The sequence below is a fragment of the Felis catus genome, chromosome B3 (assembly GCF_018350175.1).
Source record: "Felis catus isolate Fca126 chromosome B3, F.catus_Fca126_mat1.0, whole genome shotgun sequence".
Lineage (NCBI taxonomy): Eukaryota > Metazoa > Chordata > Mammalia > Carnivora > Felidae > Felis > Felis catus.
Genome location: NC_058373.1, coordinates 38,776,514 through 38,801,451, shown reverse-complemented (window position 1 = coordinate 38,801,451; position 24,938 = coordinate 38,776,514). Strand labels below are relative to the sequence as shown.

At 44.6% G+C, this 24,938-nt stretch overlaps 1 protein-coding gene across 2 annotated transcripts in view; it reads left to right on the top strand.

Moving 5' to 3' along the window:
* Window positions 1-3,303: 3,303 nt before the first annotated feature.
* Window positions 3,304-24,938, top strand: part of MAP2K1 (mitogen-activated protein kinase kinase 1) — a 78,879-nt gene continuing 57,244 nt past the window's right edge. Inside the window, exon 1 of one of the 2 annotated variants that reach the window (XM_011282937.4) lies at window positions 3,304-3,844. In XM_011282937.4, the coding sequence (XP_011281239.1) occupies window positions 3,765-3,844 (80 nt within the window). In that variant the 5' untranslated portion in view covers window positions 3,304-3,764. Of the gene's footprint in view, window positions 3,845-15,164; window positions 15,281-24,938 lie in introns of those variants that run through there. The other variant, XM_003987018.6, reaches the window with a different exon arrangement.

The window sequence follows — 24,938 nt, the reverse complement described above, 5'->3', positions numbered from 1 at the left end:
GCACTCATGTTGAGTGAATTTCTTTTTCTTTTCTCTTGTAATTGTTTTATTGAAGGGTAACATACATCCAGAAAAGTACATAAATCATAAATGGAATACACCTGTACAACCTATACCTGGATCAAGAAAGCAAACATTTACTAGCACCTAAAAAGCCCCCTTTAACTTACCAGCATATTATTCCACTCCTCAGGGATAATCACTATCTCAGCTTCTAACACCATAGATTAGGTTTGCCTATATATATATATATGTACATATAATACATGTATTATATGTATATATGTATATGTATATGTATACATATATATATATATATATATATATATATATTAGTATTACATTTTATGTCTAGCTTCTTCTACTCAACAGGGTATTTTTGAGATCATTCATATTGTTGCAAGTAATTGTAGTCAATTTTCACCAAACTATAGAACATTTCATTGTAGGAATTTACCACAATTTGTTTATTTATGGCTGATGAACATTTGGGTTGTTCCGTGATAACTGTTACAAATAGTGTTGTTATGAACATTCCTGTAAATACTTTCTTTTTTTTTTAAGCTAATTTATTTGTCTTGAGAGAGAGAAAGAGAGAGAGAGAGAGAGAACAGGGGAGGGGCAAAGAGAGAGGGAGAGAGAGAATCCCAAGCAGTCCCCATGCTGTTAGCATAGAGTCTGACGAGGAAGTGAATTCCACAAACTGTGAAATCACAACCTGAGCCAAAATGAGGAGTCAGACCCTTAACTGACTGAGCCACCCAGGTGCCCCAAATTTGTGTTGCATTGTACATATGCAGTATAATTGTCTTTTCTCTTTTAATCCTTCTTGAAGGCCAAAAGTAATTAACTCTAACAGAGTCCAATTTATCATATTTTCCCTTTATGATTTTTTTTTTGTGTGCCTTATTTAAGAAATCTTTGCCTAGGAGCACCTGGCTGGCTCAGTTGGTAGAATACGTGACTCTTGATCTCAGGGTCATGAGTTCAAGCCCCACATTGGGCTCCATGAGCATGGAGGCTACTTAAAAGCAAGGAAACAAACAAACAAAAACAAAATTCAAGTGTACAACTCGGGGGGCACCTGGGTGGTTCAGTCAGTTGAGCTTCTGACTCTTGATTTCCTCTCACGTCATGATCTCAGAACCATGAGATTGAGCCCTGTGTTGGGCTCTGTGCTGAATGTGGAGCCTGCTTAAAATTCTCTCTCTCTCTCTCTCTCTCCTTCTGTCCCTCTCCCCCAACTCTAAAATTAAAAAAGTGTACAATTCAATGGTTTAAATAAATTCACAGAGATGTGTAACCATCACCACTGTCAGTTTTAGGACATTGTCATCACCTCAGAAAGAAGCCTTACGCCTTTATCATTCTGCAGTCCCCAGGTCACCTGCCCCACCAAGCCCTAAACAAACACTAATCTACTTACTGTCTCTATAGATTTACCTATTCTGGACATTTCATATAAATGGGATCATACAATATGTAGTCTTTCATGACTGACTTCTTTCACTTAGCATAATGTTTTCGAAGTCATTCATGCTGTAGCATGGATCAGCACTTCATTCTTCTTCGTGGCTGAGTACTATTCCATTGTATGGGTATGTCACATTTTGTTTATCCATTCATGAGTTCATGGACATCTGGGTTGCTTCCGCTCTTCGGCTGTTATGCGTAATGCTTCCATAAGCATCTGTGTGTATGTTTTTGCATGGATATACATTTTTCATTTCTCTTGAGTATATAGTTAGGGGTGGAATTTCTGGGTCATACGGTAACTGTATTTAAGTGTTTGAGGGAACTGCCAGACTATTTCCCAAAGTGTCTGCACTAGTTTACGTTCTCATTTTAATGTTAAAAAGTTTTAAATGTTCGGGGCGCCTGGGTGGCTCAGTCAGTTGAGCGTTGGATTTTGGCTCAGGTCATGGTCTCACAGTTCATGGGTTCGAGCCCCGCGTTGGGCTCTGTGCTGACGGCTCAGAGCCTGGAGCCTGCTTCGGATTCTGTGTCTCTTTCTCTCTCTCTGTCCCTCCTCTGCTCACTCTCTGTCTCTGTCTCTCTCTCAAAAATAAAAACATTCAAAAATAAAAAAAAATTAAATATCCTTAATTAAGTTATAGCCATAATAAAAATTCAAACACTATCGAGGGCTACAAAATGAAAGGAAACCTTACTGCAGACAGCTGGGTGGCTGACACGCTTCTCTTGGAGCACTGGGTGCGGACGTTCACTTTGTTCCGCACACCAAATTCCTTTAGGGTGGAATAGGAAGGGTGAAGGGGAAGAGAAGGACTGAATTTACATTTTGATTTTTTATTTATTTTTATTTTTTCCCCACTCTCTGCCTCCCTGAATCCACATTTTTAAGAATAGGTATTTTGCCTCCTAAAAAAAAAAAAAAAAAGGTATTGTGCCTCCTTTATTAAGTTTCATAGAACTGGTTTACAGGATTTAATTGATTTAAAGGATTAAAAATTTTTTTAATGTTTATTTTTGAGAGAGAGAGAGAAAGAGAGAGGGAGAGTGTGCAAGCGATGGAGGGACAGAGAGAGAGAGAGAGAGAAAGAGAGAGAGAGAGAGAGAGACAGAGTATGAAGCAGGCTCCAGGCTCTGAGCTGCCAGCACAGAGTCCTAGGCAGGACTGGAACTCATAGACGGGGAGATCATGACCTGGGCTGAAGTCAGATGCTTAACCGACTGAGCCACCCAAGTGCCCCTAAAGGATTTTTTTTAAAGGGAGGGGCGTTCAAGACTTCAAAAAACTACCAATCTGCTCCAAAAACAGTTGCCCCTATTACAATCTCATCAGTATTGAGTACCCACCTCTCTGCACCCTCATAAGTAGTTGAGTAGTGCGTATTACAATTTTATATAAATCTATGTATCTGTCAGTTTGTTTGACGCAAGGAGTCTCCTGGCAAGTTTTCTATTCCCCCACGCCTTCTCTCCTGTAGAAATGAGAAGATATCTTTTTCCGTATTCACGTTATTATTTCACCTCCTTCAATGTGACCCGGCCCCAGGGGGGCGCTCCAGTCGAGGAGACCGCCTCGAACAGGGCCTGGTGAAGCCCACCTGGCTGTTAGCTGCAGGAGCCGGGACCCACGACCTCCTTTCCCGGTGGTTCTACCTAAGTGCCGCGGGGCAGCAGAGGGCGCTGTGGAGCCAGAGCCGGACTCCGCCCCCAGGGCAGCGCGCCGCGCCCCCGTGACGTATTTCCGCGTCATCTGCCGCCGAGGCGTGCTTCCATTGGCTGTCGGCGCGGCAATAGGGGCGGAGCCGAGTGGGTGTGTGGGAAACGCAGCAGTCCGGGTGGAGGGGCGAGGCTTTCCCCCTTCCCCGCCCCTCCTCCGCCCTCCATTCCCTCCCTGGGACGGCTGCGCGGAGCGGCGGGGAGGGCGCCGGCGGCGGCTGTACTTTCCAGGCTGAAGCTGGAGCAGGGCTGTGGCGGTGCCTATCGAACCCTAGGGACCGGTTGACTGAGGAAAAGAGGGAGGGAATCCCGCGCTGCCGAGCTGCGCCGCCTGGGAAGCCCTTCGATTCCTTGCGCGCCAAGCCGAGCCCCGGGCGAGTGGGGCGGGGGTCCCCCGAGACCGCCAGCGGCCCCTCGGCGCTGAAGGGACCACGCGGGGCGCGCCCCCCGAAGGCTGCCCCCGGGCCCGTGGCCCCGACTTGGCCCTGCGCGGCGGGCGTGGGGCAGCTCAGAGGGAGGAAGCAAGAGAGGGGCCGCCCTCCCCTCGGAGTTAGAAGCGCCTTCCCGGGTCCAGAATGCCCAAGAAGAAGCCGACGCCCATCCAGCTGAACCCGGCCCCCGACGGCTCCGCGGTTAACGGGACGAGCTCGGCGGAGTAAGTCTGGGGTGGGCGGCGAGCGCCGGGCCTGGCTGCGGAGGCCCCTGCTGGGGTATAGGAGCCGAGTCGGGTGTGCGCGGCGCGCGGGGCTCAGCTCGGGTTCGTCACGTACGTCTCGGGCTGGCAGGGGCGCGGAACTCCTGGCTGCCGAGGTATCGGTGACTAAGCAGAGATTGTGCTCCTGACTCAGACCAGTCGGTGGACCCAAGGTGTCCCGATTTTCCTCCTCTGTCGACCCTTGCAGTCATCCTTGGTCCCTGGCCATTCACTTTCTCTCCCTCCCCCCCCCCCCCCCCCGCCCGCCCAAGATGAAAACTGCCTGCTCCCCCACCCCTCCCCGGCTGTTTTCCCCAGATCCTAGTCTGTACAGGGGAGAAGGGAGCAGATGTCCTGGAAAGAATTAAGATCGCTTCTGTGTCTTTGAGGCCGGCTTAGGGTATGAAGTGTGGAGTTGGGACTGGTGAGCAGTGTCCTCACCTTTGTGCGTGACACCTGTGGGCCTGGAGTGCCTCGTTGCGGCTGCTCGCTGGCTAGCAGGGGCGTGGGTACACCAATATCCCCGTGGCTTTCCCCTGGCCGACTTCAGGGTCTGCGGGTCCTTGGCCTTCTTCCTGGAAACTATTTTGTCTCCAAGGGTGCTGCTTTCTTCTTCTTCAACTGCTTCATTCATTCATTCATTCATTCATTCATTCATTCATTCATTCAGAAATGCTCGGCACTAGTGTCTCTTCTAGCTTTCCGTACTTTACCATGAGCCCTAAACTCCTGACCTGAGACAGGAACTCTCAAAGCCAGGAAAACCATACACAAGGTGCTCCATCCTGCGGCTTCCAGTATGCTCGCAAGCCAGCGCTTTATCTCATTAAACAATGATGAGGTTGTGCCATTGGGTGTTTCTGAATTGCCACAACTCGTGTTGCGTCCTGAGTGAGGGACAAGACTGAGGGAGAGAGATCGGACTAGCTGGAGAATTAACCGGAAAATATTTGGTTCTTAATCTTTTATTTGCACACTGGAGATGCATGGAAGCTAGCTGATGAAATGGTGGAGTAGGCCTGAACCTTCTGCCCTTTGGTGATTTCTATAACCTTCCTTTCTCTCTTTAGATTTTAATAGCCTGGGGACCTTCTGGGTTCGTGGCTCTGTCCATCTCTTTCATGATGACCAGGCCAGTGGTGGACCTGTCATGTGAACTGAGCCAGGTTCCTCAGACCTGCTCCCAGCAGACCCCCTTCAGTACAGTACTGTAATGTTGGGGCACCTGGGTGGCTTAGTCGGTTAAGCATCCTACTCTTGATTTTAGCTCAGGTCATGATCCCAGGGTCATGGGATGGAGCCCTGCCCTGGGCTCCGCACTGAGCATGGAGCCTGCTTAAGATATTCTGTCTCCCTCTCTCTCTCTCCCTGCCCCCGCCCCTCCCGCCTCCACGTATGCCCCTCCCCCGCTGGTGCTTTCTCAAAAACAAAAAAAAAACACAAAAAAACCTGAAGTGTCTATTTTGCATAATATTGACTTGTAGAGGTCAGATTCTTTGTAGGCATTTATTCAGACTTACTGCACAGGATTTTATCTCCTTCAAACAAACTGAAAGTGCCCCAGCACAGGGCAGGGCAAGTTTTGACCACAGTGGCTGGTTGAATGTTGTGGCCTGACCATCCTGCTCCTATTTGATTTGGAGGTGGGTACTGAGTGGAAGTACCTGTTGTCATTCTGTTGTTAATTGTGACACCACAACTGTATTTTTGCCAAGGGGAGGAATCTCATTAAAAGAAAATACAAGGAGGAAAAGAATAAACTACCCTGGAGTTGGTGGCAGAAAAATTTGGTGGGACTGGGAGATTCTCAGCAGCGATTAAGAGGTTGGACTCTGGAGTCAGGCTAAGGTTGAAGCCTTGGCCCTGTTATTCTGTGGTTTTGTGACCTGGGGCTGGTCTCTCGGTCTCCCGAAGGCTTAGTGTTAGTTTTCTCACCTGCAGAAAATGGAGCTAATTGATAGAACCCACGTATGGTCTTTGTGAAGATCCAGGGAGCTAATAATACATAGTAAACCTTCCATAAATGTTAGCTGCTGCTGGTGTCTTCCTTACTGGGTAATGTTGAGAAAGCTGAAGGAAACTAGAAGGTAATTTCCGTTTGTGGTGGTGGGTATGTACGTTAAGGTGCCTTTGCTTCTGGATAAAGGACTCTCCCAGCGATCGCTTAGGTTTTTGTACCATCTGCATGTACCTCCATGACTCATTGCTGTGTTACAATAGGAGGCATCTCTGTGTAGGCTGCCTGAGACAAACAGGGACTGTTGCCCTACACTTCCTGGCACGAATGGGAGGAAAGCTGTACGCACCTTCAGCTTTCACCTTTAAGAGTATTTCTCAAGCAAGGCTGCTGTTCTCGTGATTTCTGTGATTAGACCGGGGCACAGTTCGGAACGTGGTCCTGTCCAGTGACGTTAAGGATCTCTTGGTAACTGGCAAGGTTGCTTCTCCTCTGTGGTTGCTTGGCACTTTGGGCTTTACCTCTAACCTAGCACTTAAAGCATCCAGACAGAGCTGGGTTACATGGGACCTGAAGTTTATGCAAGTTGTGGGGGTCCTTGAAGAAAAAGAGGGCACAAATACCTCTTTTGCGAGTTTTGCAGAAATGTCTGAGCATATTGCAAGGGAGGTAAGTGTTAGCATGAAATAAATTGGAAGTAAGATCATATTATTCCCGTTCAAAATGGTTTCCTGGTTCCACTGCAGTTAGAATGAAATCCAGACTCCTATCGGGCTGTGAGACCAAGTGATTTGCCCACTGGGGCCCCCCACCCCCATCTCTTCGACCACATTTCCTGCCGCTCCTTTCTTCCATTCTGCTAGTCTTCTTTCACTTCCTCCTTGGGATGGTCTGTGTTCCCTCCAGGCCCTTGCACATGCTGCTCCTTTTGCCTAGAATGAATCATCTCTTCCTCTGCCCATGCTAGGAAGGAAGCAATCATCATCTCTGCCTCAGTGTCATTTCCTCAGAGGTGTTCACAGACCACCTAATCTCTAAAGGAGGTCACTTTCCCATATTTGCCAGATTTTTTTTTTTTTTTTTAAGACAGGGCACTTAAAAGAGTGCCTGTCTTTTTTTTCCTTTTCTTTCTTCTTCTCCTTCTCCTCCTCCTCCTCTTCTCCTTCTCCTCCTCCTCCTCCTCCTCTTCTCCTTCTCCTTCTCCTTCTTTTTTTTTTTTAAGTAGCCTCCATGCCCAGTGTGGGCCTCGAACTCATGCCGTACCTCGAGAGTAAGAGTTGCATACTCCACTGACTGAGCCCGCTAGTGCCCATCACCTGATTTTTTTTTTTCTTTAAATGACATTTGTTCACTGTCTCTAACTTTTTTTTACTAGGATGTTTGAAAGATCTCTCTCTTCTGTACACCATAAACTATAAGGTTAGGGCAGCCTTTTTCTGATTCATTGCTCTGTAAGTAGCACATGGAATACGGTAGCTGACACATATGAAATGCCAAAATGTTTGAGTAAATCAGTGGGTGACTTAAATTTCTAATATTTTTAAAAAAAAAAAATTTTTTTTTAACGTTTTTTTATTTTTGGGAAAGAGAGAGACAGAGCATGAACGGGGGAGGGGCAGAGAGAGAGGGAGACACAGAATCGGAAACAGGCTCCAGGCTCCAAGCCATCAGCCCAGAGCCCGACACGGGGCTCAAACTCACAGACCGCGAGATCGTGACCTGGCTGAAGTCGGACGCTTAACCGACTGCGCCACCCAGGCGCCCCAAATTTCTAATATTTGTACAACGTATTTAGCAAACCTTTTTATACTTTTCCGTTTTTTCTTTTGTCTTCCCCTTTGCGGTCATTTCCCCCTCTCCATTTCCTTTTCTTTCACAGGCACCCACTCACCCACTCTCCGGTATTGAATGCATGGTCTTATAGTTCCATGTTTTGTTGGGTATGTGTACCTTTGGGAGGTAGATGGCGTTGTTTTGTGTGTTTCTGTGCGTAGAGTGCTGAATATGACTGTGTTGTTATTCAGCCTTAAAAAAAGGAGATCCTACAATTTGTGACAACGTGGATGTGCCTGGAAGATGTTATATTAAATGAAGTAAGCCGGGGCACCTGGGTGGCTCAGTCGGCTGGGCATCTGACTTCGGCTCAGGTCATGATCTCACGGTTTGTGAGTTCGAGCCCCGCGTGTGGCTCTGTACTGACAGCTCGGAGCCTGGAGCCTGCTTCGGATTCTGTGTCTCCCTCTTTCTCTGCCCCTCCCCAACTTGTGCTCTGTCTCTCTGTGTCTCTCAAAAAATAAATAAATGTAAAAAAAAAAAAATTAAATGAAATAAGCCAGACACAGAAAAAAAAATTACTGCATGATCTCACTTACGTGTGGGATCTAAAAAAAATAGAAGCAGAGCAGAGAGATCAGGGATGGGGAGGTGGGGGTGTTGGTCAGAGGGTACGACGTTGCAGTTAAGGGGCACCTGGGTGGCTGTCAGTTGAGCATCCGACTTGACTCTTGATTTGGGCTGGGGTCATGAGCCCAGGGTCTTGGGATGGAGCCTCACATTAGAGATTGTCTCTGTCTTTCCTTGGCTCGTGTACTCACACTCTTTCTCTCTCTCTCTCTCAAAAAAAAAAAAAAAAAAAAGGGGGAAAAAGAAAAGTTGCAGTTAACGTAGTATGAATAAGTCTAAAGATCTAGTGTACAACATGGTGACTATAGTTAATAATACTGTATTGAATACCAGAAATTTGCTAGGATAGTAGATTTCAAGTGCTGTCATGCACACAAAAAATGGTAGCTGTGTAAGGAATATATTTGTTAATTAGCTTGACTGTAATCATCATTTGTCTATGTGTATCAAATCATCATGTTGTATACTCTAAGTATATTCAGATTTTATAAAAATTACTATTGTGCTGTAAATATGCCTCAGTTGGAATAGATTAGGTTACGTTGAGCTAACACACAACCAAAAAATCTTACAGTTTAACACACTTGTAGGTCAGTGGGAGTCTCTGTTCACTGGCTTCCATTAGGGATCCAGGCTTATGGAGGCACCGTCTCTGAAATACGCTCACATGAGAAGGGCATTTTGTAAACCACGTTGTCTCCTAAAGTTTTTGTCCAGAAGTGACACATGTCACTTCTTCCATTTCCTTGGCCAAAGCAAGTCACATGGCCACGCTGGCCTCCTCTGTTGATTCCTCTAGATTTAGACAACTTTGTTTCCAACCTCCGGCTGCATCAAACAGCGAGGTCACGACCATCCTTGTGCATGTCTCCGTTTGGACTCTTGTGAGAGTTTCCTGTGGAATGTACTCAGAAATGGCATTGTTCGGGGTACGTTGGGTCTCCTTCCATGATGAGGCACATCCTTAATCTCTTTCTTTGTTTCTTAAAGAACACTTTTCATTCATGACGAGAACACTGAGCCCCGAGAAGAAATCGCAGCACAGGGCATTTCCCCCAAACCACATTTTCACACAAACCTTGATTGCACACGAGTCCTTTGTACTTCCCGACTTTTAATTTTTTATTTTTTAATTTTTTTAAATTTACATCCAAATTAGTTAGAATATAGTGCAACAGTGATTTCAGGAGTAGATTCCTTAGTGCCCCTCATTTATCCCATCCCCCCCTCCCACAACCCTTCCCATAATGCTCGGTTTGTTCTCCATATTTATGAGTCTCTTCTGTTTTGTCCCCCTCCCTGTTTTTATATTATTGTTTCCCTTCCCTTATGTTCATCTGTTTTGTCTCTCAAAGCCCTCATATGAGTGAAGTCATATGATTTTTGTCCCTCTCTGACTAATTTCATTTAGCATAATACCCTCCAATTCCATCCACGTAGTTGCAAATGGCAAGATTTCATTCTTTTTGATTGCCGAGTAATACTCCATTGTGTATATATAACACATCTTCTTTATGCATTCATCCATCGATGGACATTTGGGCTCTTTCCATACTTTGGCTATTGTAGATAGTACTTCTATAAACATGGGGGTGCATGTGTCCCTTTGAAACAGCACACCTGTATTCCTTGGATAAATAACTAATAGTGCAATTCTTGGGTTATAGGGTAGTTCTATTTTAATTTTTTGAGGAACCTCCATAGTGTTTTCCAGAGTGGCTGCACCAGCTTGCATTCCCAGTGACTTTATTTTTTTTAAGTCTATTTATTTATTTTGAGAGAGAGAGAGAGCGTGCGAGCACGTGTAGGGGAGGGGCAGAGAGAGGAGAGAATCCCAAGCAGGCTTAGCACAGAGCCAGATGAGGGACTCAAACTCACGAACCAAACTGTGGGATCATGACCTGAGCCGAAATCAAGAGATGGACTCTTAACTGACCAAGTCACCCCGGTGCTCCTGTACTCCCTGACTTTTAGTTTCCTTACCTGTCCAGTGGAGATGATAATGGCTTACAGAATCTTTACCTTAATGGCCTACAAAGGCCCCACCCAGTCAGGTCCTTGGTTTTCTTCCACTGCCCCCTCTACTCGTGCGCTCCAGCCCACTGTTCTCTGTGCTGTCCCACAGCGGGTTGGGCATAGTCTCAGGTCAGAGCTTTTGCATTTGCCATTCCATCTAACCTGGAATGCTCTTCTCCCCAAAATGTGCACTGGACGCTTCTTCTCATTTCCTTCAGATCTCTGTACAAATGTCTCTTCACAGAGGTCATCCGTGATCGCTCTGTCTATAATACAGCACTCCCTGTCCTTCTCTACCCCTCTATGTTGCCCGGTTTTTCTTCAGAGCACTTATGACTAACATCACACTGTGTGTCAAGTGTTTTTGCGCTCCCCTGCCTCGCTAATACGCAAGCTTCACGAAGGTGGGGGCTTGGCTGTGTTCCTTGCTCAGTGAGGAGAATGTTGTCCCATGTTCACTAGCGACCTGGTGATGACACAGAGCATGCCTACCTCCCTTGAGGGAGTGTCGTGAAGATTACACAAGGTCGCACGTGTAATAGTGCTTTGAAGGCCATGAGGTGCTGAGCAAACAGGAGGCTGCATTGCTTGGCCTTGGTGGCATCCACAGATTTTGGCCTTTGAACTGTTTCACCGTAACTCTAAAACACTCAGACGTACTTAATTATTACTTACTGTTGCATTCAGGGCATAACTCATGGCATCAGCACTTCTGCCAGGTTTGGAAGGGACACACGTCCGTTAGAATGTGAAGGCCCTTCAGGGTGGGGCGAGGACAGGCTGATGTGCTTTTCGGGGGTCTCTTAGGGCCTTTTCTGGGACTCATTTTGTAGTTGTGAACTTGGATGTGTCTACCGCTCTTAGGCCGCAGTAACTGATACTGGTGCTGTCGTTTGAGAACTTCAGGTGAAGAGTAAGGTCAGCCAAAGCCTGTGTTCTTGGGAAGAACGCCCTCTGCTGTTGTTGCAGCAGATACAGAAAGGGCAAAAAGATTCATAAAGATGACTTCACCCATGGCCAGGAGATATGTGGGGCCCTTGTTTGGTCATGAACATTTAGAATATTCTACTTTCGGGGCACCTGGGTGGCTCAGTCAGTTAGACGTCTGACTTCGGCTCAGGTCGTGATCTCACGGTCTGTGGGTTCGAGCTCCGCGTCGGTTTCTGTGCCGACAGCTCGGAGCTTGGAGCCTGCTGCTTCAGATTCATGTCTCCCTCTCTCTCTATCCCTCCCCTGCTTGTACTCTGTCTCTCTCTCAAAAATAAGTACAATTAAAAAAATCTATTAAAAAAAAAGAATATTCTACTTTCACTTCTGCATCTTTGCAAGAAAGGCAGAGGATACTTTAGTGGAGTAGCTGTTGGCCTTGCCTTACCCATCTGGTTTGATTTTTCTCTTTCCCAGTTTCACCTGTTGTGATCCACACCAACCCCTTTACTGGCCTCCCTTTGCTCCAGCATACTGCTTCCTACCTCTGTCTGTTCTTCCTCGCATGGTTTCCTTTGTCTGGAATGCCTTCCTCCACTTTCCTACATGATTTTATTTTATTTTATTTTTTTCTATGTGTCACCATGCTTTAGCTTCTGTGAGGGCAGGGACCGTGACTTTCTCGTGTACCGCTATTTCCCTGGCATATAGCAGACTGTCTGGAATGAATGAATCCTGCCCATCTTTCAAGACCTGGCATAAATCTCATCTCCCATGTAGTGTTTTCTGAGTAACTCCATGCTACTTTAGGACTTGGCTTCGAGACTTAGTTATATCACTTCTTAATTGTTGATCTTGGCCGTGTCATTTAACTTCCCTGAGCTTCCATTTTCCTTATGAGTAAAGCGAGGATGATAATATAACAAACCTGTGAGGGAAGGAGAGCAGGTGAGCATCATTTGAAATAACGTATGTGAAAGCACTTCGCATGCTGTTCAAAGGGGAAGTGTTGTTAATGATGCCACTTTGATTTCTTCCTCCTCAAAAAGCTGTTCTCTTTTGCTCTTAATACCAGATTACAAATGTTGATAAATCATGTTGATTTGGACATTTTATATGCTGCCTGTCTTTAAATCTAAGCCAAATCACAGGGCGCCTGGGTGGCCCAGTCGGTTGAGCGTCCAACTTTGGCTCAGGTCATGATCTCGCAGTTTGTGGGTTCGAGTCCTGCATCGGGCCCTGTGCTGATGGCTCAGAGCCTAGAGCCTGCTCCGGATTCTGTGTCTCCCTCTCTCGCTGCCCCTCCCCCATTTGTGCTCTGTCTCTGTCTCTCAAAAATAAACATTAAAAAAAATTTTTTTAAATCTGAGCCAAACCTGTATCTAATCAAGCCTGAGACCCAACTTCCTGTTTACAGTAAATGCAGGGACAGAGGAACAAGTTAAATGACACCAGGAGGAAACAATCAGACAAATCCAGGATGTGGAACATTCTCTATGACAACTGACCCAGTTTCTTTAGAAAGTCAGTGTCACAGGCAAAAGTCAGGGAGGAGGGGAGTGGTGTGGTTTTAGAATAACGGACTTAAGGGGACATGCTAACCAAATGTAATGCATGAACCTTGGGTGGATACTGATTCAAAAGTGAAATAGCTATAAAATGTATTCTTGGGACAATCTGGGAAATTTGAATAGAGAATTATTAATTTTTTAGATGTATTATGATTATGTAGGAGAAAGTTGTTATTCATAGGTGATGCATGAAACTTACTTGAAATGATTCAGGAAAGGGGTGCCTGAGTGGATCAGTCAGTTAAGCGTCTGATGTCAGCTCAGGTCATGATCTCACGATTCATGGGTTTGAGCCTTGCGTAGGGCTCTGGGTTGACAGCTCAGAGCCTGGAGCCTGCTTTGGATTCTGTATCTCTTTCTCTCTCTCTCTTTTTCTGCCCCTCCCTCACTTGTGCTCTCTGTCTCTCTCAAAAATAAATAAATAAACATTAAAAAAAAAAAAGGGTTCAGGAAAAAAAATATACATGCACACATAGTAGAGGAGGCAAATGAGGCAAAATGTTCTCAGTTGGTTAGTTGGTTAGTTTATGAGTTTCCCTTTTATTCTTTCCATCTTTCTGTATGTTTGGAAAAATTCCTAATAAATAAAAGTACCCAAAGAACAAAATTCATCCTGAGTCTTAATGCCCTTTTTAATGTTAATTCACATTTTCTCTTTCCTCTTTTGTACTTCTGGTCTATATTGTGTAATAAACATCGCGTTAAATGCAATATCATTTTAAAACATAATGTTTTCTTATTCACTAATTGTTTTTTCTATGTCTCTTTTCCCTCAACTTGATTAGGGACCATACCTTTTTAGACCCGTGGGTCTGTAACACTGGTGATACAGCAAATCATTGGTAGATTGGACAAAACCAAAATAATGTTTAAACAAAGAAATCAACAACAACAAAATCCTTCTTGCTAGCTTTCCTTTGTATGTATGAGTTGGTAGTATTTCCGCAGCCTCCCCAGGAAGCACAGGTTAAGCCGTGGTGAATGTTTCTGACATGTTGAGAAAACAAACCCAGGGAACCCACAGGCTGGGCAGAAAGTAAGGTTGAGCCTGAAAAGAAAGCTTAAGGTCCCAATTTTGTCTATGTTGTTTCCTTCCAGAAGCTGCTAGTTTTGGAACATCATGTTATTGTCTTACCGCCTCTTGTGTCTTCACTTCATGTCCCGTGTCCTGGTTCTGTTACCTGAAATCCCAGGAGAGCCATTCGTTTGGAGGCTCTTGTACCTGCTTGCTAAGTTAACTCCTCCGAGGATGAATGGTGTTTTGTTTTGAAATAGCAGGTGTTCGTTCTCTGGATCCTGGTGCAGGGCAGACTGTGGAAAATGTTGATCCTGCCTCGAATTTCTCATTGTAGCTCCCAGGGGCATCCTGCTTTGATGTCAGCAGGGGAGTCAGGTTAAGAAGAGGTTACACAGGGGTTAAGAAAAAGTGGACAAGGGTGGTGTGGCCTCTTCCCCCCCAACCCTCCTTTTTTTTTTGAATATTTGCCTGTTTTAGCAGAACTTTAAAAATTTTTTGAATGTAAAAACACCTTTTGAAGAAGGGAACTACAGACATTAAGTTCTCTAGTGTAACTTTTTGGTTATTCGATTATTTACATGGTTGTGATCAGTGGATGTGTCCTCTCCACCCCCCTCGGTTTTACACATAGACATAATTCTCCTGCTTGTCATTTTTTGGCCGAAGGGTAGAATTTGATTGGGTCTGGCTTTATAAATGATACTTTTATTGATTACTTAGGTGGCTTCCAGATTTTTATTAGGTACTGATGGTCTTGTGTTTTGAACCAATTTATTCTGCTTTTAGATTAATTTACACACCAAATCAGAGGTGACGCACCATGTTACCGTCGTTACGTGTTTAGAGAATATGTTCCAAAAAAAGATGCAACCAATTATATTTCAACTGTTTTCTTAAACCTCAGGAAGGTTTTTTTGTTGCTGCTGTTTTGTTAAATTTAGTGATTTTTTGATAGTTTAATAGGCACTAAAGGGCTCCTTTGAAGGTCAGTCTGCTTTATTTTAGATGCTAGTGGGGCTGTATTGTTGAAATGGGATTATTTTCTGTATTTCATCAATTCTATTTAAGCTATATTTATTGAATGCTTAATGTAACTCACTGTCCTAGAAGCTGTAGGTAGTTGAGTAAGATTGCCTTTGCCTCCAGGGATTCGAAAATCTCCTAGGAGGAGAGGGAGAGGTAGCAGGGGCCCAAGAGGAAGGACACAAATGGCTGCAGAGTAAGAAAAGTGCCCTGATGTACAAAGAAAGTACTGTCAGAGCTCACTGAGAAGAGGAAGATGGCACATCCAGTGGGGGAGATTAGGAGAGCCTTCACGGAAGAGATGACATTTGAGCTGGGTCTTGAAGGATGGCTAGGATTTCCATGGGAATGGGGGGGGGGCAGGGCATGGCAGGAAGAGCCACTCCACATAAGTGGGAAAGCCTGGGATGCCTGGAGGAGCCGGCAAGGAGTTGAGCGTGCGGGGTGCATAGGCGCGGGTCGTGGGAGATGAAGCTGGAGAGGTAGGGGGGCCGCTTTGGTGGCACCAGCTAGACATTTTGAAAGGCTACATGCAAACTTTTCTTCTCTGGTGATTTCTTGATAGATTCATCTAAATAGTTATTATGTTGCTTTGTATTTTATTTGTTCATTCATGTCTTCCATTAACCTCTGCACAGTTACTTGTCTTGTGGTTTGTTGGGGTCAGTGTGCTTTTTGTATTTTAAAGTTTTATCAGTTCTGTGGCTACTACATTGTCCCACTGCGATGTTTTCCTTTTATGTTGCATTAAGAAAACGTTTTTGTTTTTTTTTGTCTTTGGAAACATGTCTTTTGTATGGGATAGCCTACTTTCTTTTAGTATTTGGACATATCTCGTCACAACTTCGCAGGAACATGTGGCTTCTTTTTCTTACAGCCTTTTTTCTCTTTTATATGGCTAATTCCGTCCCATCTGGGATTTATTAATGTGTTTGATGGGAGGAATGGGCCTAATTGTTGAGTTCCAGTATCTTACTAGAGTTTGTTAAATTGATCTACCTGTCGTATTTTCCGGTTTACTTTTATTTGGTCTTTATGGTATTTCAGTGTATTTCTGAAATTTCCTTGTAACTCTTAACGTAGTTTTGATAGTCTTTTTTTTTTTTTTATTTGGTAGGGTTAATGGAAACTTAAGATTTTTTTTTAAAGATTTTTAAGTAATCTCTATGCCCAGTGTGTGGCTTGAACTCACAACCTTGAGATCAAGAGGCACATGCTCTACTGATTGAGCTAGCCAGGCATCCTTAATGAAAACTTGAGAAACTTTCATGGTGTACCTCTCCATTTATTAATGTCTCCTGTTTCTTCTTTTGTGGTGTTAGTTCCTTCTGAATAATTCTGTTGTGTCCTGAGTTAATATTTCAAAGAGTTAACATTTTGTTGCCATTATGGTTGAACATTTTTAAATTTGTATTTGCCATCTTGACCATGGTTTGAGTTGTATGAATTGTTTATATCCTGCGGCTTTGTTAAATTCAATTATATCTAGTAACTTAAAAAATTTTTTTTTACTGTTCATTCATTTTTTGAGAGAGTGTGCGCAAGCAAGCAGAGGAGGGGCAGAGAGAGCGGGAGACACAGAATCTGAGACAGGCTCCAGGCTCTGAGCTGTCAGCACAGAGCCCAACACGGGACTTGAACTCACAGACTGTGAAATCGTGACCTGAGCTGAAGTCGGCTGCTTAAGTGACTGAGCCACCTAGGTGCCCCCTATATCTAGTAACTTTTGGATTGAATACAAATGCATTTCTGGATTTACTAGTGTCATCTTCAAAACATAACTTATTTTTTCCTCTGAACATCTCTGTATTTTATATCCATCTTTCATCGCTCTCAAAAGCAGTTCTTATGTCCCAGGGGAATACCATTAGCTATAATGACGCCTCTCAAGGACCTTCTGGGCAAGGAACATTTCTGCTCTTTCCAAGGAGCCATGAAAATGGGAAGCAGCTGCCTAGCTTTATAGACGCAGAGCCTGTTCGGGGTGGATGGGACCTTGCATATCCTCTAGCCTCCTCCCTGCATTTGGGAGATGAAACCAGACCCAGAGAGGAGCAGGAACTTGCTGGGAGTCCACACAGCTGGAGTGGAGGAGGTGGTTTTCAGACTTAGATTTTCTTATGGTGTATATATTACATGTTTTCATTTGGGATACTTGGTTGGAAAATTTTCTAGGTTTATCCAACACCAAATTTTGGTAACTTTATCCAGTATCCTAAATAAATTTTTTTAAACTAATAATCTGCATTTTTTTTCAAGTAATCTGAAGTTCTTGAACAGGCAACCCTCTATATCACCACTCTCTTAGGTGTTTGAGTGAAAAGGGAATAAGGAAATGAGGAGAGGAAAGGGTATTTTAGTCCAGGATCCTTAGTAGGAGGGCCTATTTTTAAGCTTCATAATGTCAGTTTTAAAAGCAGTGGTTTTCAAAATAACCACAGACAAAAGTCCCCTTGAAATGAATGCCTTTCTGGAATTGACCTATTTTGAGTTTAACTGTTACCACGAAAGGTTCAGTGTCTTGAATGCTCTTAAATGCATTTACTTTTCAGACAAAGTCGAACAGTGAGTTGAGTGAACGATCTACATGGGTTCCAGATTCAGGTTAAGTATAGACGTATGGGAAGTTGGAAGAAGACTGGACTAGCTGATTATATTGTACTTATAGGTTTGTCTGGATCCAGGTTAATTGTGTTCCCTCATTGAGTTTTAACTTACATTTCCAGGTTAGTTTTAAAAAACTAGACCTTCACCACATTTGAGAGTCCAAAGTTATTTGCCCCATTTGATTTCAGGCTGTCCTTGAGTAAACAGTCCTTCAAGACTGTTGGGCCTGTTGGGGCAGGGGTGGGGTTGGGGGGAGGCGCTCAGAAGTTAGCAGGAATTCCAAGCTAACTGTAAACCTTTTGTCTAATGGCTTACTCAAATCCAGAGTGAAATCCTACCGGAATGTCAGCCTGTATTTCAGCTCCCCCCGCCCTCCCCAGCCCCCAACAGGAAGAAGACAGCAGCTTAACATTCCAGTAATTATTATTAATAGAAAATTTAGGGCCACCTGGGTGGCTCAGTTGATTAAGCACCTGATTCTCGATTTTGGCTCAGGTCATGATCTCGCGATTTAAGAGTCTGAACCCTGTGTTGGGCTCTGTGCTGAGTGCGGAGCCTGCTTGGGATTCTCTCTCGCCCTCTCCCTCTGTGCATCTTCCGCTTGTGTTCACTCTCTCTCAAAATAAATAAAGTTAAAAGAAGAAGAAAAGTTATCCTACTTCTCTTAGCCATTCATTTGTGTCCACTGTAAGGCTTGGTCACTGGAGCTGTGGAAAGGTTCCATTTACCAGAGGATGGACCAGTGGAACACTTGGAACAGGCTTTTAACACATTGTATTAATTTTTAGAGACTGGGTGCCTGGCTGGCTCAGTCGGTGGAGCATGTGACTCTTGATCTCGAGGTTGTAGGCTCGAGTCCCACTTTGGGTGTAGAAATTACTTAAAATCTTAAATCTAGATAGGGACTGCAACAGTTTTTATTGTTTTATTGGAACATTCCTCCTAAAACATAGTCTCTTTTGCCTTGTTTTATTTTGGCAACTAAACTAATGCTGGGTTAGCCATAAGTGTAGCTTGTTGCGTTTCTATTTCTGCATATTCTGAATCACTGAGCAATTACAAAATGAAAGGTTATCTGCAAGCAGTTCCAAATAAAGAAGCCATAAAATATTAGGGGAAGTCAAGGGGAGAGTTCAGGAGGGAAGTACCAGAAACCACCAACAGGTGTTCGGGTGGCACTGGACAGAGTGTCAGCTTGGTATGCGATCATGGGGACGAGTTTTGTGAATTCCTGAATGCTCGTGTGAGGTGGAGGGGACACAGGGTAAGAGGAAGTCAGCAGTTCCGGAGGCACAGAGGACTTGGCTTCCTGGCTCGCCCACAGCTGAGGACCCGAATCAATTCCGGAGCAGGTTGCATTCTCGACAGACAGGGGCTGCATCTGTAGGAGCACGGTTGTTGATGCGTGGGGTAATAATTAAGTCCCGGCCCTTGATCAGGACGGGACAGATGAAGTCAGAAGACCTGTGAAATTGTATCCCTGAAGGACATGATAACTGGAAAAATAACTACCATTTATTGAGAGCCTCTCTGTTCTATTTACGTGCATTATCTTGAATTTGCACTAAAATTCTGCAAGAAAGGTCCTGATATTCTGTTGTCCAAATAAGGAGAATGAGGTTCAGGGAAATGAAGTATTTTGCAGAAGGTTGCACAGCTAGAAAGTGGTGGGATTAAGTTTAGAACCCAGGTCTGGCCTCCTCTGACATCCATGTTTTTCCCACACAGCTGTTCAAAGATTATGTAAAATGCTAGAGGTCTATGAAAAAAATTTTTCTAAAGTAAGTTCTCTGCCCAACGTGGGGCTTGAACTCAAAACTCTGAGATTGAGTTGCATGCTCTACTGACTGAGCCAGCCAGGCGCCCATCTAGGGGCCTTTTTAGAGTTTCACTCTGCAGAACTGTAGCCACTAGCCACATATAACTATTTAAATTTCAATTTACCAAAATTCAATAAAGTTTAAAAATAAAAATTAGCTCCTAAGCTGCACAAGCCACACTTCAAGGGCCTGAGGCTGCGTGTGACTAATGGCTGCTGTATCAGAGAGCACAGATGAAAACATTTCCATCATTGCAGAAAATTCTCTTAGTGCCTAGAGGTCATCCAATTTTACCCTTTTATTAATTTATTTTTGCCCCTTACTGTTTTTTTAATTTATTTTTTTAAATTTTTTTTAAAATTAAAAAAATTAAAAAAAACTATATATACATATTTTTAAATTTATTTTTGCCCCTTATTTTTCCCCTGTGAAGGAGAAAATGAGGGACAAAGGAAGGAAGTAACCTGTTCAGTGTCCTAGGTCTGGTTAATCCAGTCCTCTGGACTGGTTGCCTGGTGGCTTTCCCCTGGTCCACACTCTTCTTTGAAAACAATCAATAGGGGTGCCTGGCTGGCTCAGTGGGTTGAGCATCAGACTTTGGCTCAGGTCGTAGTCTCAGGGTTCATGAGTTCGAGCCCTGCCTCTGGCCCGCTGCTGTCAGCGTGGAGCTGGCTTCAGATCCTCTGTCCCCCTCCCTTCCTCTCTCCTGCTCATGTTCTCTTTCTCAAAAATAAACGAACATGAAAAAAAAAGCCGAACAATTAACAGACTGGAAATGGGTGCCTGTTCTACCCTCCTAGCCTTGCCTGGCCTTGTAAACTACTAGATTCTTTTCCCAGAGTGCAGCCCTGTGTTGTCCCAAGTTCAAAGGGCATGTTCGGATTGGTTGCCCCTAGGAAAACGAGAGACCTTTGTTGGAAAGGAATTCCATGCTTGATGTATGAAACAGCACTTTGATTCCCCCTGGTTGGTTGTCTGCCTTCCTACCGCTTTGTAATTGAACTTGCAGCTGCTAGCCATTTGTCTTCCAATCAAGGCCAACTTCAAAACAGTTCAAATGACAGAGGTATGTATACTTTGAATAGAAGCAGCTGTTTGTTATTTGCTGTTGATTCGAATGGCTTTTGTGTTAGGGTCAGATAGTTTAGATTATGACTCAAATTACAATAGGTTTCAAACTTCGGTGTTAAGATTCAAATGTATTAACGTTCGTTTAACGGATATATATTATATACCTAATATATAGCAGCACTGAGCTGAGGGATGGATGAAATGGACTTGTGCTAAAAATTGACAAAGATGCCAACGTTATGGGTGAATCTAATTCATTTTAAATTCTTGTCTGAATTTTATTATTGGCACTTGCCGCCCATGTATTAACCTATTTGGTCCTGCAATTCACTAAAAGCTCCAGTTTGGATCATTGCTTTGAAGTAAAGTGAAGAATCATGTGCAAATGTCCTTTTAGTGGATGTTATTAAAGACATTTAAATTATACACTCCAGTGTCTAAATGACAGTCTAAAGTGCATGTGTGTGTGTTTGGAGGGTGGGCACGTGGGAGCAAAAAGGAGGCATTGTACTGGGGTAATATTTTTAGGAAGCCTAAATGTGATATTTGATTTCAGTATGACATAGTCATTGGTTTAGAAAGTTATCTTTTGGAAACAAATCAAAGTTTGGTTTTTTTCCCCCAAAGAAATGGAAAAGTCACATGCATGAGTATGGTCAGAGATTAAAAACAGAAGTTGAAATGATGGCAGTGTACCCAGAAAAGTGCCTGTCTTTTCTGAGAGTGCAAAGGCAAAGGTAGAGAGGACGTTAAAGATGGTGGAGACAGCTGGAAGGGGTCCCCGGGAGCCCTGATCTCTGGTCTTTCTTTAACTGCCTGAGGTGGTGTGGTGGTGGTGGTGTTGGGGGAGGGTGTGGGCAGAGCACCCAGTCAACTCCTTGTATTGTTTTATTGAGTTGGGTCTAATTTCCAAAAGGTTGGGAATGGGATTATATGAGGGTTTTGGAGTCAACAGACCCAGAGGCAGGGTGGTCTGAGGAGGACATACTGTTTGACTCTGGGAGTTTTGGATTCTAACAGTACAGCGAAGAGCCCAGCTTCCCAATCAGGTTTTAAGTAATTGTTTCTGCCTCTACAAGTGTTTCATTTGAATCCAGAAATTAACCCTTCCTCCAGAGGGGTCTGAAAGTCTGCAGGCTTCAGAATCCTCAGGCTGCAGTACTTTTGAATAACTGCCTTGTGTAGAGGGAAAGTGTGAGATCTCAGCTCCTTCCCTGGTACAGCTGTTAACTCACCATGTGACCGCCCTGTGCCTGCTTCTCTGCAAAGCGGGGTGGTGGTATTGCCTTCCTACCTTTCAGGGTTTATATAATGAGCTCCGTATAATCGTATAGGTTACCACTTGGGCACACTTGCAAACTCACGGTAGGTATTAAGTAGATGACACTGTATTATTGAAAGGAATCTGTTGCAATCACCCTTTTGGCAGATAAAGAATCCAGGACTGCAAAGAAGGGTTAAAAGGTTGTCACACAGTAGGTTCTGCTGTGAATGTGACTTAAAAAAAATTTTTTTTAATGTTTATTTTAGAGAGAAAGAGAGAGACAGAGACAGTGTGTGAGTGGGGGAGGGGCAGAGACAGAAGGAGACACAGAATCCCAAATAGGCTCCAGGCTCACAGGGCTCGAACTCACGAACTGCGAGTTCATGACCTGGGCCGAAGTTGGACACTTAATTGACTGAGTCACCCATGAGCCCCAAATGTGACTTTTGAGTAAGCATGGCCTGGAGAACATGTGATACGGGGGAAAGGTTTTGGAGCCGACATATGTGGATTTAAATCCTGACCCCGCCTGTTACTCCTTTGAATGATCTTGTGCAACTTCTTTCACATTCTTGAGTCTGTTTGCACATCTGTAAAATGGGCATAGTAACACCTACCCAGCAGAAAGGATTCATAGACACTCTGTGTGTAAACTGCTTCTTATGATTAACAAGACTCCTGATAAGGGCTAGGGCTAGATTCCCTGCCAGGGTGCCTCATTCTCTATCAGGTGAGAAGGAGAGAAAGTTCTCACCTCCCGAAACACTTCCCATAATGGGACTCTTCAGCTATTCTTTATCTAGGCAGATAGAATAGAGACAATGCTGGCATATTTGCAATTTGGGGGATGTGCAGGAAGTATTTTCAGTGAAACAGGAAGCTGCAGAAGGTGCGTAGGAAGCAACTGCCACTCAGTACATCCCAGTACAGACTCCTCCCAGCTTCTCCAAGGACCACCATCTATATGACAGGTACCACCCTGGAAGTTGGCTTTCTTCTCCCAAGAGTTTAAAGAGGATTTCCTGGGCCGAATGTGCTCGTGTGTGTGTGTGTGTGTGTGTGTGTGTGTGTGTAGTAATAGGGAGGGGTAGGCCCTGACATAAAGGGAAGGTAACACTTTGTTCTTCAAGCCAGATGTTTGCAGGGGGGGTTCTGCTCTAGGTGACGTTTGGGTTTCACTTTTTCATGGTTCATCCAGATGTCTTCCCCAATGGGTCCTGGCCTTTGCTCAGACTGTCTTCTGGGGATTCCCTTCTCTACCTTTCAATCCATGTTGGAATCCTAATCTTGTGTTAAAGCTCAATTTGCAGGTTGCCTTTTGTGTAAATCTATCACAGACCTGGCCTCCACCCCACTCTAGGCAGTGGTCGTCTTTCCACCTTCCAGGGCACTCTGCCTGGCCCATCATGCTTTGGTTGTTTGTGTAACTCCTGTCCAGTTGGACTGAAATTGGGGAAACCTGGGACTGGGTCTTTTTTTTTTTTTTTAAAGTTTTTGTTCAACGTTTATTTATTTTTGGGACAGAGAGAGACAGAGCATGAACGGGGGAGGGGCAGAGAGAGAGGGAGACACAGAATCGGAAACAGGCTCCAGGCTCTGAGCCATCAGCCCAGAGCCTGACGTGGGGCTCGAACTCACGGACCGTGAGATCGTGACCTGGCTGAAGTGGGACGCTTAACCGACTGCGCCACCCAGGCGCCCCTGGACTGGGTCTTTTCATCTTTATCTCCAGCGCATAGCATATTCCTTAGCATCTGGTTTGGTGAAATTTTGCTGAATGACTAAGCCCTGACATGGCAGTAAAGGAAGAGGGCAGAAGATACACCTCTCCAAAGGTCAAGGCTCTGCTAATCCCTGCAGAGTCCGACTTTGACTTATTTTGATTATTTTCAGTTTAATATTTTGACACAAGAGGGTCACAGTGTTGGTGGTAATCATAGCATTTGTTCTGTGAGGCTTTGTATACTCTTCATTGGTTGTTTGTTTTTTTTTTTTTTTTTTTTTAAAGGAATCTCTGTGTCCAGCGTGGGGCTTAATTCACGACCCCAGGATCAAGAGTCGTATGCTCTACTGAGCTAGCCAGGTGCCCCTACTCCTCATTGTTTTTAGATGTTTGTTTCCTTATTCAACCACATGAGGCATGTGGGTTGTGTGTTATCTTTACTCAACAGATAGGAAACTGATCTTGGTTAAGGGTCTTGTCTATGTCACACCAGCACCTAAGAGTGCTTATAGTTCTCTGTACTGCCTTTTTAGCCAATATCCGCTTCCTTGCTCAGAGGAGAAACATTTGGGAAGCATATGCTGTTGGTGACATCTTTCCTAATGCTTTATTATTTTTTTTTAAGTTTATTATTTTTTTTTCCCAGCGTTTTTATTTATTTTTGGGACAGAGAGAGACAGAGCATGAACGGCGGAGGGGCAGAGAGAGAGGGAGACACAGAATCGGAAACAGGCTCCAGGCTCTGAGCCATCAGCCCAGAGCCTGACGCGGGGCTCGAACTCACGGACCGCGAGATCGTGACCTGGCTGAAGTCGGACGCTTAACCGACTGCGCCACCCAGGCGCCCCAAGTTTATTATTTTTGAGAGAGAGAGGGAGGAAGACAGAGAATCCCAAGCAGGTTCCACACTTTCAGCACAGAGCCTGATGGTGGGGCTTGAACTCAAACCGTGAGATTATGACCTGAGCCAAAATCAAGAGTCAGAGGCTTAACTGACTGAGCCACCCAGACACCCCAACGTCTACCCTGTTCTGTGATGTTCCTTCAGCCCCATGCCTGGTGGAGAGAAGGGCTCAGGGAATGTTTGGGGCTGGATGGATCCGTGAGCCTCCCTTGCTGGCGGAGCTGAACACTTATCCCCAACGGATGTTGAGCTTCTTGATGGACACATGACATTGGTGGCTGAATATACATGCACCTGTGGCTTTTCACACTCTCCCCCCACGCCTCTCCAGGGACTGGGATAGGACAGATGGTTGTAGACACAGGCTTCTCAGCTCTGCATCCTCTCTGCAAATCACATTTGGGGAAAAGTTAAGTTTGTGCAGTAATACAATTTCGGTAACACAGTTTCATACTGCCGGTGAGTTGTTTAACACTCCCTGGATAAATCACACTTCAGCAGAACTCATTTGGGAACAGAGTTTAATTTCACTGTAGGTGGCTGTGATTCCAACCCACCAGGCCCTCCCACCCCCCCTAATAAATCTAGGCTGATAAGGTGAATGCAGCACTAAGCCAGGCTATTTCTGAACCCGGATAGCCTTACTCTATATTAATCGTCCTTTTCACCCCCAACACCTTGCATTCTTTGTCCCCTGAGGATAGACACCCACTTGTCTATCCTTAAATGTTAGAGATGGAAAAGATCTTTA